At 40.8% G+C, this 13292-nt stretch overlaps 1 protein-coding gene across 1 annotated transcript; it reads right to left on the bottom strand.

The window, feature by feature from the left end:
- Positions 1-5714: 5714 nt before the first annotated feature.
- Positions 5715-12052, bottom strand: LOC129724096 (nucleoporin Nup188). The gene is made up of 7 exons (XM_055678719.1): positions 11880-12052; positions 11582-11807; positions 10077-11523; positions 7567-10016; positions 7213-7500; positions 6780-7157; positions 5715-6723 (listed from the first exon to the last, which is right to left on the bottom strand). Exons 1-7 carry the CDS (start codon positions 11903-11905, stop codon positions 5785-5787), a joined length of 5754 nt encoding a protein of 1917 aa, XP_055534694.1. The 5' UTR covers positions 11906-12052; the 3' UTR covers positions 5715-5784.
- Between the last annotated feature and the right edge of the window lie 1240 nt (positions 12053-13292).

The following is a 13292-nucleotide window of genomic DNA, read 5'->3' as shown; positions in this document are numbered from 1 at the left end:
TCGGCAGATTCCTTCGCTGCAGCAAATTTGTTTACTACAAGTACTGCCCTTCCAAGCATAGTTGTCCCAGCGTGCATAAGTTTTGTGTAGAACATGGGACTACTATGAACGGCAGAGTAGCCTTTCGACAGCCCATCACTTTCATCACAACTATTTTTCTCCGTCTCTAGTGTTAGCGCTAGAATCAGTCAAATGATTAGAGTTCGTTGTCTAATCCGAACAGGAACATCCAGCGTTCCACTAGCTCCAAACAGAAATGCTGCGACCGCGACGCGCACAGGTCTAGCTCAAAATGCGAAATGACTGAACGCGCGGACGGTTCTTTTCCTTTTATACTCGCACACTGGCAACTGATAAGCTCCGCCCGGTTTAATTTTTCTTTCATTTCCTTAGCTGCATATGTTCCCGCAATCACACGCAATGAGAAATTATCTCAAGCAATCTGCGGCAGGACAAATGAATTCAATTTAAGTTTTGATTTATGACGGCTTGCCACTGCTCGTCAGAACCCCCAGAAACGATTTTAAAACACTAATTGCCATGGAATTCGATTTTGATCTTACATTACAACAGTAATGCTGCCCGTTAAAACAAGCTAGCGCACCGTTTCTGAAGCAAAACGAACCTGTTATTATTCACTGTCCATTCACTGGGCTCGAAATTCCCATCGTTGAGTAAAATTGAATTAACTTTCTTTATAAATTTAATAAAAGTCTTGAAAAAGACTGTATGTAAACTGCGTGTTAAAGTTGTCCAAACAGGAACATCGGGAGTCAGCTAACTGCAAACAGAAATGCTGCGACCGCCATGGAATTCGATTTTGGTCTTACATTACAACAGTAATGCTGCCCGTTAAAACAAGCTGGCGCACCGTTTCTGAAGCAAAACGAACCTGTTATTGTTCACTGTCCATTCACTGGGCTCGAAAATCCCATCGTTGAGTAAAATTGAATTAACTTTCTTTATAAATTTAATAAAAGTCTTGAAAAAGACTGTTTGTAAACTGCGTGTTAAAGTTGTCCAAACAGGAACATCGGGAGTCCGCCAACTGCAAACAGAAATGCTGCGACCGCGACGCGCACAGGTCTAGCTCAAAATGCGAAATGACTGAACGCGCGGACGGTTCCTTTCCTTTTATACTCGCACACTGGCAACTGATAAGCTCCGCCCGGTTTAATTTTTCTTTCATTTCCTTAGCTGCATATGTTCCCGCAATCACACGCAATGAGAAATTATCTCAAGCAATCTGCGGCGGGACAAATGAATTCAATTTAAGTTTTGATTTATGACGGCTTGCCACTGCTCGTCAGAACCCCCAGAAACGATTTTAAAACACTAATAGCCATGAAATTCGATTTTGATCTTACATTACAACAGTATTGCTGCCGGTTGAAACAAGCTAGCGCACCGTTTCTGAAGCAAAACGAACCTGTTATTATTCACTGTCCATTCACTGGGCTCGAAATTCCCATCGTTGAGTAAAATTAAATTAACTTTCTTTACAAATTTAATAAAAGTCTTGAAATAAAATTGAATTAACTTTCTTTATAAATTTAATAAAAGTCTTGAAAAAGACTGTTTGTGAACTGCGTGTTAAAGTTGTGCAAACAGGAACATCGGGAGTCCGCTAACTGGAAACAGAAATGCTGCGACCGCCATGGAATTCGATTTTGGTCTTACATTACAACAGTAATGCTGCCCATTAAAACAAGCTAGCGCACCGTTTCTGAAGCAAAACGAACCTGTTATTATTCACTGTCCATTCACTGGGCTCGAAATTCCCATCGTTGAGTAAAATTGAATTAACTTTATTTATAAATTTAATAAAAGTCTTGAAAAAGACTGTTTGTAAACTGCGTGTTAAAGTTGTCCAAACAGGAACATCGGGAGTCCGCTAACTGCAAACAGAAATGCTGCGACCGCCATGGAATTCGATTTTGGTCTTACATTACAACAGTAATGCTGCCCGTTAAAACAAGCTGGCGCACCGTTTCTGAAGCAAAACGAACCTGTTATTGTTCACTGTCCATTCACTGGGCTCGAAAATCCCATCGTTGAGTAAAATTGAATTAACTTTCTTTATAAATTTAATAAAAGTCTTGAAAAAGACTGTTTGTAAACTGCGTGTTAAAGTTGTCCAAACAGGAACATCGGGAGTCCGCTAACTGCAAACAGAAATGCTGCGACCGCCATTGAATTCGATTTTGGTCTTACATTACAACAGTAATGCTGCCCGTTAAAACAAGCTGGTGCACCGTTTCTGAAGCAAAACGAACCTGTTATTGTTCACTGTCCATTCACTGGGCTCGAAAATCCCATCGTTGAGTAAAATTGAATTAACTTTCTTTATAAATTTAATAAAAGTCTTGAAAAAGACTGTTTGTAAACTGCGTGTTAAAGTTGTCCAAACAGGAACATCGGGAGTCCGCCAACTGCAAACAGAAATGCTGCGACCGCGACGCGCACAGGTCTAGCTCAAAATGCGAAATGACTGAACGCGCGGACGGTTCCTTTCCTTTTATACTCGCACACTGGCAACTGATAAGCTCCGCCCGGTTTAATTTTTCTTTCATTTCCTTAGCTGCATATGTTCCCGCAATCACACGCAATGAGAAATTATCTCAAGCAATCTGCGGCGGGACAAATGAATTCAATTTAAGTTTTGATTTATGACGGCTTGCCACTGCTCGTCAGAACCCCCAGAAACGATTTTAAAACACTAATAGCCATGAAATTCGATTTTGATCTTACATGACAACAGTATTGCTGCCGGTTGAAACAAGCTAGCGCACCGTTTCTGGAGCAAAACGAACCTGTTATTATTCACTGTCCATTCACTGGGCTCGAAATTCCCATCGTTGAGTAAAATTTAATTAACTTTCTTTAAAAATTTAATAAAAGTCTTGAAAAAGGCTGTTTGTGAACTGCGTGTTAAAGTTGTGCAAACAGGAACATCGGGAGTCCGCTAACTGCAAACAGAAATGCTGCGACCGCCTTGGAATTCGATTTTGGTCTAACATTACAACAGTATTGCTGCCGGTTGAAACAAGCTGGCGCACCGTTTCTGAAGCAAAACGAACCTGTTATTATTCACTGTCCATTCACTGGGCTCGAAATTCCCATCGTTGAGTAAAATTGAATTAACTTTCTTTATAAATTTAATAAAAGTCTTGAAAAAGACTGTTTGTGAACTGCGTGTTAAAGTTGTGCAAACAGGAACATCGGGAGTCCGCTTACTGCAAACAGAAATGCTGCGACCGCGACGCGCACAGGTCTAGCTCAAAATGCGAAATGACTGAACGCGCGGACGGTTCTTTTCCTTTTATACTCGCACACTGGCAACTGATAAGCTCCGCCCGGTTTAATTTTTCTTTCATTTCCTTAGCTGCATATGTTCCCGCAATCACACGCAATGAGAAATTATCTCAAGCAATCTGCGGCGGGACAAATGAATTCAATTTAAGTTTTGATTTATGACGGCTTGCCACTGCTCGTCAGAACCCCCAGAAACGATTTTAAAACACTAATAGCCATGAAATTCGATTTTGATCTTACATGACAACAGTATTGCTGCCGGTTGAAACAAGCTAGCGCACCGTTTCTGGAGCAAAACGAACCTGTTATTATTCACTGTCCATTCACTGGGCTCGAAATTCCCATCGTTGAGTAAAATTTAATTAACTTTCTTTAAAAATTTAATAAAAGTCTTGAAAAAGGCTGTTTGTGAACTGCGTGTTAAAGTTGTGCAAACAGGAACATCGGGAGTCCGCTAACTGCAAACAGAAATGCTGCGACCGCCTTGGAATTCGATTTTGGTCTAACATTACAACAGTATTGCTGCCGGTTGAAACAAGCTGGCGCACCGTTTCTGAAGCAAAACGAACCTGTTTTTATTCACTGTCCATTCACTGGGCTCGAAATTCCCATCGTTGAGTAAAATTTAATTAACTTTCTTTATAAATTTAATAAAAGTCTTGAAAAAGACTGTTTGTGAACTGCGTGTTAAAGTTGTGCAAACAGGAACATCGGGAGTCCGCTAACTGCAAACAGAAATGCTGCGACCGCGACGCGCACAGGTCTAGCTCAAAATGCGAAATGACTGAACGCGCGGACGGTTCTTTTCCTTTTATACTCGCACACTGGCAACTGATGATATGTTCCCGCAATCACACGCAATGAGAAATTATCTCAAGCAATCTGTGGCGGGACAAATGAATTCAATTTAAGTTTTGATTTATGACGGCTTGCCACTGCTCGTCAGAACCCCCAGAAACGATTTTAAAACACTAATAGCCATGAAATTCGATTTTGATCTTACATTACAACAGTATTGCTGCCGGTTGAAACAAGCTAGCGCACCGTTTCTGAAGCAAAACAAACCTGTTATTATTCACTGTCCATTCACTGGGCTCGAAATTCCCATCGTTGAGTAAAATTGAATTAACATTCTTTATAAATTTAATAAAAGTCTTGAAAAAGACTGTTTGTGAACTGCGTGTTAAAGTTGTGCAAACAGGAACATCGGGAGTCCGCTAACTGCAAACAGAAATGCTGCGACCGCCTTGGAATTCGATTTTGGTCTAACATTACAACAGTATTGCTGCCGGTTGAAACAAGCTGGCGCACCGTTTCTGAAGCAAAACGAACCTGTTATTATTCACTGTCCATTCACTGGGCTCGAAATTCCCATCGTTGAGTAAAATTGAATTAACTTTCTTTATAAATTTAATAAAAGTCTTGAAAAAGACTGTTTGTGAACTGCGTGTTAAAGTTGTGCAAACAGGAACATCGGGAGTCCGCTTACTGCAAACAGAAATGCTGCGACCGCGACGCGCACAGGTCTAGCTCAAAATGCGAAATGACTGAACGCGCGGACGGTTCTTTTCCTTTTATACTCGCACACTGGCAACTGATAAGCTCCGCCCGGTTTAATTTTTCTTTCATTTCCTTAGCTGCATATGTTCCCGCAATCACACGCAATGAGAAATTATCTCAAGCAATCTGCGGCGGGACAAATGAATTCAATTTAAGTTTTGATTTATGACGGCTTGCCACTGCTCGTCAGAACCCCCAGAAACAATTTTAAAACACTAATAGCCATGAAATTCGATTTTGATCTTACATTACAACAGTATTGCTGCCGGTTGAAACAAGCTGGCGCACCGTTTCTGAAGCAAAACGAACCTGTTATTATTCACTGTCCATTCACTGGGCTCGAAATTCCCATCGTTGAGTAAAATTGAATTAACTTTCTTTATAAATTTAATAAAAGTCTTGAAAAATCAAAGATGTGGTAATTCTAGTTTTCTTTCCTCTTGCTCACTGTGTTGTGTGTCAATGAACGATTACTCGGAGTAGTCCTACGTCAATAATGCGGTTGTGTGTCAGATATAACCTTCTACTTTTATAGACTTTCAGACTCTGCGTAAAATGAATTAACAGACCCTCAAGAAGGTTAGTGCTACGGAAATGTCGAGATAAAAGTCGAATACTTACATACTGACATCAGATAAAACCCTGATTTTTTTCTTCCTAGTGGTGCTACATTCCGTCATCGGAACTTGATCTTTCGTTCATTATACACAGACTTCGCCGCGCTACGATCTTATTAGCACCAACAGTTTCCGCCGAAATTCGAACATACGACAACTGGCTTGATAGGCCAGCATTGTACCTCGAGACCTACTGGGATTACTAATAAAAATTGGTGAAAATTTCCACAATCCGTTGGAATTTTATTAAATCGTAAAGTATAATTTAACAAAAAAAACGAAACCTTTTTTTCTAACTTTCACTTTGCGATATAATCAAAAGTAAATTTGACAAAAAATGCAGGTAATCCTCCTCGACGATTCGAACGTGCGATAAACCGGTGTATTTTGATTCCTCCGGTTCGAAAAAGATAGGCTCATCTTCGGAGCTCGAGTAGGCGAATGTTTTTATACCTCCGGAGGAGTTGTCATCAAACATGACTCGCTTGATAGACGAAGTGGGCGGTGAAGGTTTCAGAATTCCTCGCGGAACGGGTGTGGACGAGAGTGGTTTCACATTCAAATCCGACCGGGATACTGCACCCGGGACGAGTGGAGTAGACGTCGATGCGGCTAGTTGCAGATGCTGTTTTCGAACAACGTTGACTCGCATCGACTGTAAGTTGCGATCAGGTTTTTTCGCTTGCAGCTGTGGCGTGTTGGCCCGTTGGCTACCGGGTGCATCGTCGTCATTGTCATCTTGGCTGGTATTGTAGATTGGAACTGAACCGAACTTTTTCCTGACAAGGATTTCTTTTGCATCCTTGAGAATACGTTTCTTGACAAAGTCATGGAAAATTAGTAACTCTGTGCTAAGTTCGCGCTTGATTAGTTGTTTTTCGCGCTGTGATAGATTTTTATCTTTCAATGCCAGTAAACTCTGGGAAGCAAGAAGAGTCAGGACAAATTCTAATCCGCTGATGCATAGTTTCGAGTCTAGATGCGTTAGCAGCTCATTTGAGAGGGCAATTGCGTTGGTTGATGTGAAACTAGACACTGAAGTCATAGATAATGACTTTGAAAATGTTGTTCGTGATTGTCGAGTCGAGCCATCTGCTGCTGCTAGAGCTGATTTATTCAAACGCATCAGTGCAGAATTGGACAGGGATGATCCAGTGTCTACGCTGTCAACATCGCTAGGCTTGCGATCGGGCAGTTCATTAAGCGGAGTTTCTTGGAACGAATAATGTTGCTAGAAAAAAAATTCTTAGTTCCCAATATAAATATAAGAGAACACACTAAACTTACCACATTCAACACTTTAGTGAAAATACAAACTGCCCTCAGAACCGTTCCGAAGCTAAGTTGGGAAAAATTCTCCGAGTTCATTTTTGGAACGCCGAATTGAATTTCTATGAGTGGATAATAATGTCCTGGGAAGAAATTTATCTCACATAGAAGAGTTAGCAGCGAAGGGCTAAATTTCAGCAAACATCTGGCGCAGAGATTTACCACTTCAATGACACTGTTCATAACCGTAACAAGCTCGTCTGAAGTGTCAACTGCGTTAGGGTCCTGCTCCTGATCGGTAAACAACTCTACTGCTGGTCCACCTGCCAAACGTTTTAAGATTTTCGGCCGGTACAGTAGCGAAACCGCGTGATCCATTAGCACTTGTACACAGCGCTGTAAATAAATAACTAGTTGGTCTAGTGGGTGGTTATTTTCAATCAATACCTACCATTAGGTTGATCAAACTTTGACCATGTTCAAGCCGCCAGTCCTTTTCATAATTGACCAACTCGCCCAAAAGTTCCAACGTTCCTTTGATCAAAAGTATGGCACTTTCTTCTAATGATTGCTTTGCTAGCAACAGAGAATCTATAAGATACTCCTCGTGGATTCCAGCGAAGAAGATGGCATCGCGAAAGAAGCTATGCTTGTGCTGAGATAGAAGTACCCGCACCAACTCTATACCTTTGGTATAAATAGGCCACCAATCCTGGGTTTTCCATCTGCAATCGGCCTCCTGAAATACAAATAAAAAAAATAAAAGAATCATATTCGTTCAAGTAGAGGTATTATAGAAACTCACGCTAGCGGTCAGATAGGGTCGCTGCAGTAGATCCTTCGGTGGTAACAACTTCAACCACAGATAGTCACCAATGTCACAATGCAACAATTCTACCGAGCATCTACTCTTAGCCAGGACAACCAGTAGTTCCAGAATTTCGACCGTAATTTTACGCTTGGAAAACATCGGTAGCATTATATTGATAACACTCAGAAGCCGCTGGAGTAACTTGTTTCGTATAAACCAACATTGCCATCGCACGGCAGGACTTTCGTTTTCTTCGAATACCATGATCAGCTTTTTCAGCATGTTCAGTGACAATGAGAGCGCAATTTGATTTCTCGTATTTACATGCGTCGTTTGATCAGCGTGCTTCAGCTCTACCTTTGTAGCAATTTCCAAGTCGTAAATTTCCGAGCAGACTATATCAACGGTCGAGCGTGTGATGCTTGACATTTCCACATCACTATCAATCAACTGATCAGCATGTAACTCAATGATCCGTATTCCAATCGCTAGGATTGATTCCTTTGCTCTAGCGTGCATTTCTTTGTAGTTGATAGCTAAAGCGTTCATCAGATGCTGTATTTTGTCTAAAACCGCGTTATCTTGTTCAGCGTTGTCCGTGTATTTATGTTCGTAATCGGACAAAACTATTAAATATAACTCAACAAGAATTACAAATGGACGAAAATCGTCAGCATAGTCAGAGCGCTCCACTAAAATATCTAAGCACTGATTCGCCAGATATCGCTTACTGCGATCGGGTAGGTGAATCCCGGTATCTTTCTTACGTATCAAAATGACCATAAAATCCTTGAAAGACTGCAAACGGCTAAGCCACTCAGGAGTTTCGTCAGTGATTGCAGCAGCAAACGTTGAGCTGTCGTCGTTCAATTTACCGCTCATTTTTGGTAAGTCAAAAACGGACTTCACCCACCGTGAAAAGATTTCATACTCGAAAAATCTCTCATATACTTTTTTCAGATTATCATCAACCTTTTGACTGGAATGGTCCATCTTGAATAGTTCAATTCCAAGTATATTGAACAGCTGACTGTATGCCTTGATGTGTTCGCTAATATTACCAAACAATGGATTACAGAGTGATTGCCAGAAGGTTTTCTTTTCTAGCAAGTCCTTGCACAGAATTTGCATGTTGTTTTTCCACAGCGCATGAAAAAGTGACATGATACGAGAGAGTAACGGACTAGCAAGTTTCTTCGTATCGTTAGCAATTGCCTCCAGATATTCTTCCATATAGGTTGGAATGCCATCGCTGATAGTTTTCTTCTTGCCAGGTTTTGTGCCCAGAAATAGACGATTTTCCACGTTTTCGTAGTGAATTTTAAAGAAAGCTTCCGTTAAACCGGGTTGTTTGTGAATACATGCTTCTACAAATTCCAAAACAGCAATTTTCAAATTGTCACTTTCTAGATCGTCCCTCAAACGCTGCAGAAAAATCAATCGTATTTGGTCTGGCTCCATGTCGAGACACGCTAGCAGCGACATTCTAAACTCAATCGAGAAGCGTCTCAACAACCGACAGGAGAGGATAGGCAATCTACGATTGAAAACATTGTTCATATATCCGGTAACTACAGGAATTATTCGAAGTGTATCTCGTTGCTTTGGCTGCGTGTAAATAGCGGACTCTAGAGGAGACAACAATTTATCATCTCCAATCACCGCGTGCTTAAGGCGTAGAATTTGCATCAATATTGTCATCGAAAGCTGTACAATCAAATTCATGCTCTGTTCCGGTGCCAGCATCCAACTGGTTTCACTTTCCATCACCGACTGCAAGTAACCATTTCCAACGGCGACAAACTTGAGCAGTGTCATTCCATTGTCCAAATCCAGTAGACTATAAACGCAAACGTTTCGCAACACCAGTCTGGCGGAATCATTCTTCAAGGCTTCCGGGCTAAGCTGCAGGATTTCAAAAATATACTGTAGAATGAAAACATAGATCTTTTGCCGTTGTGCTTCTTGTTCAAATCGCCACGTGTGCGCGTGCGGGAATACTTCCCGTAGTAAAAATATCAACCCTGGCAACTCTACGCCGAATACATTATTTTTACCTAGCTTCGTGTAGGTTTTGAGGAAATTCAAATAGGCCATCAAAACTTGGTATTTGCCCATATTTTTTTCGTAATTCACCAGATAATATCCAATCAAGCTAGATTCGAAGCTCGTACCGGTTGCATAATCGTTGAAGTCTAGATTGACATTATTCACACTTGGCAGAACGTTAAGATTTATCACTCGAGCATAGATTTCTGGTTCGAACAGTGGCACTAGAGCGGCACAAACATTCAGGCACTCGGCAAGCAACTCAATTGGAGGATTTTGCATAACTTTGAATTTGAGCAGGATGTCGAAAACCATTTCGGTTGGATGCACCATCTCGGAGCTGATTTCGTGAGGCTGGTGCAGGCGTTTCACAGCAACGGCCAAATAGCGAATCCCTTTAAGAAAAAGTTATTAAGACATTTTCATTCTTATGTACCAAATGTGACATTACTCACCAACTGTAATTCGTTTGATCCGCTCATCGTTTAGCTGCGTGTACGCAAGCACATCCGATAGAAGCTCGTTGATTTCGTGGTGCAGGGCATTGAAAAAGTTAAACCTAGTTCGGAAATGAGCCAGTGTCTGTGTCCGTTTATCGATTACGACAGTTCTCGTTCCGTGAGGAATTTTAAATCCAATTTTACGAAACGGTATGTAATCACGCAACAGAACAAACTCATCCTCGCTACTCGAGGACGGGCGCAGTTCGTAGTGGTCCGAACTATATATCTCACTATATACGGGCAAATTTTCCAACAGACCATGAACATACTTGTTCTGAGTAATGCCAGCGGAAGCCAATGCATGGGCGATTGTTGCTAATGGGATAAAATCAACGGGAAAATTCTCCAATGCGGTATCGAACAGCGAACGTATTGGATTATCCTCGTTCTTACAAAACTCAGTTGCAATCGATGGACTGTGCAGCAATTCGGCTAGCAGCTCGAATATTTTGTTGTGGTATGAAACCGATCCATCCGAGTCGAATAACTGACACAGAAAGCCTAGATGGTTGAATATAGCTCTCCGAGTAATTCGGCAAACCAAACTATGATCCTGGAATGTAGGATGTGTAACAAGAGCATGTAAATACTGAAACACACCGAGCTGTATTGCTCTCGATCCGAACTGGCGGTATCGATTGGAAATATCGTCGTCTTCCAAGCAAGTTTGCAATCGAAAGTTGAACAGCATCCAAACTAGCAGAAGAGGTCCATGTTCCGGAAACTGATGCAGTGTTACAAATTCGCCATCGAGCGCCTTCGACAGTCCTGTCATCCATGTCTCATCTTCGTTTCGGTCACTGACATCTAACACACGATACACGATAGCTAATTCGCTGAAAGTAATTCGTTTCACCATATCACTGTGTATTTCATTCGCATTCTCCAGATACTGTTGCTGGCGTCCAAAAGAATGATGCTTAAATAGTTTGAACAACTGACAAAATTCATCAACGCCAATCCCACCGTGATTAATGGTCAGCAAAAGTATATGTAGAATTTCGTTTATCTCCCTCATCTTACGCTCTGACCAGGATACCATCTTGCTTTGCGAATTGAGCATATCACCAGGGATTAGTTTATGTGGCATCGCTTCATTAACAAGATATTCAAGCTGCTTAATGTACGATTTCCTCAAATTTGCCAAACCAATCTTGTCAATAACATGTTTGTACTCCTTGCAGTACGGGTGGTTACTCGAGTTGCAGAACTCAAGTAAATTTTTAGTAATTTTCAACATTATCATGCGTTCTAGCGTATAATACGCCCAAATATCATTCAATAAGGTCAACATTGAGCTCTCAGATGAAATGTAGTCTGCCAGCGCGTTCGCTGGCCCACGATATTCATTCACCAGATAAAAGCATAAAATATTCCAAGCTTGTAAAGCATCAATGTCCTAAAAAAAGACAAAAATCATTACAACTCCCGCATCCTACTAGATTTCAGTTGCTTACCAGATACTGATACAACTTTACGGCGAACGTAAACAGTTTCTGCTGGTGGCGCTCCTTCATCATATTCTGCAGTTTCGTTTCCGATACTTTATCTGCGCTGCACTTCCGGTACAGTAAAATGCCATCGGTTAGCTCTTTAGAAACATCCAGTAATTTATCTTGCACCACAACATTCGGAGTTTCGTAGTGAATGCCAGAGATTAGCTGCCACAACTCTTTCCACTGTCTGTAAAAATACGGTTAGAAAATCGTAAACAAAAATCTGTTTCGCCGGGTAAATGTTATTTATAATACTAACATTACTTCACCGTTTGAAAGTTCCATTGTGGTAGCGAGGCACAATTTTTTTCCTAAATAGTAACAATTGATATTATTGATTTTTGAGGGTTCAACAACTAGTTTCCAACATTCAACTTTTCCGGCACGATAAATCCGATAAACCGCGCGTACATTCCGTTTTTGAAGGCTCTTTTGACAGCATTGAGTTTTTTTGTACTGAAAATTTAAACAGTGTTGCTATTTCTTCATCTGGACATTAAACATTCATATAGAAAAATAAAACTACCCAAATATGCGTATTTTTTACCTAAATCAGCACTTCTGTGCGGGAATAAAATTACTGTTTGAGTAGTTTATGAAGGCAGTGTACCTGTGCAGTCTTGCATTTGTCTCGTTCCAACTCGAAAAATACTGCATTGATTTTGTAAATAACTTTTTGACAGTTCCTTATGGGATTTTCTTTGGGACTCGATAAAGCCGAGAAAAAAAAATCATTTTGTTCATTATTTGTCGAGCAGTTGGACAGGACGAGATACGGAGTACTATGGAGCAACGTGTACCAGAAAAAAAACGCCAGTGTTACGTATGTCTTATGTGTGTGGTATGCACACATACATAAGACGTACGTAACTATGGGGTAACGTGTAACAGAAAAAAACGCCAGTGTTACGTATGTCTTATGTATGTGGTATGCATGTGATTTTCACGTAGATGTTATGTTTGTCACATGAATCATGCAAAATGACAGAAAATGAATAAGTACAGGAAATTTCACTTAACAATAACGTGAGAAATATTTTGAGTGTGTGTACCACTGCCGACCGATTTTAATGTCGTTTTCGTTTTTGCGGTGTAGCTACCCCGCGGACTACACTTTGTCCTATCACCAGGGTTGATATTTGTTGACACTCTTGAGTGAAAATGAAAAAAAGCATCCATAAACGTTATTTTTTTACAATCCTTTCAGAGTTCTCCCTTCCCGCTTTTTGCATGGAAGTAAACTGTCAAGACACCTCATTATATTTCATGCGATGAAAGCAAGACAACAAAATCAGTTTATCAGTTAACGAAGATTGTCAAGGCATCGGTCAGTGTCAGTGAAAAAGTGTTTCGGTTAGGTTTATTTTGGTTGAGTGGACTGTTTGTTTTTCTTTTTCGCTTTGAATTGAAAATCATCTGGTTGGATTTGTCGTCAAATTTTATTCCGTAACCGTGAACGATGCGCGCGATCTATTTCATCTGAGTATAACAGCACGTTACTAGGACGAAAATCTAGTGTATCTGAAAGAGTGCTGCGATCATTGGAAGTGAAAATTGAAAATGATTGGCTGTAATTTTCGAAGAATTTTGCTGGGGAAAATGACTTTTATCAGCACTGCCTATCACTGTTTTTTTACATTTTCCGGACCAGGCTTCGAAATGGTCACGGTAG

Source organism: Wyeomyia smithii, chromosome 2, assembly GCF_029784165.1.
Source record: "Wyeomyia smithii strain HCP4-BCI-WySm-NY-G18 chromosome 2, ASM2978416v1, whole genome shotgun sequence".
Lineage (NCBI taxonomy): Eukaryota > Metazoa > Arthropoda > Insecta > Diptera > Culicidae > Wyeomyia > Wyeomyia smithii.
This window is presented reverse-complemented; position numbering and strand designations above follow the sequence as displayed.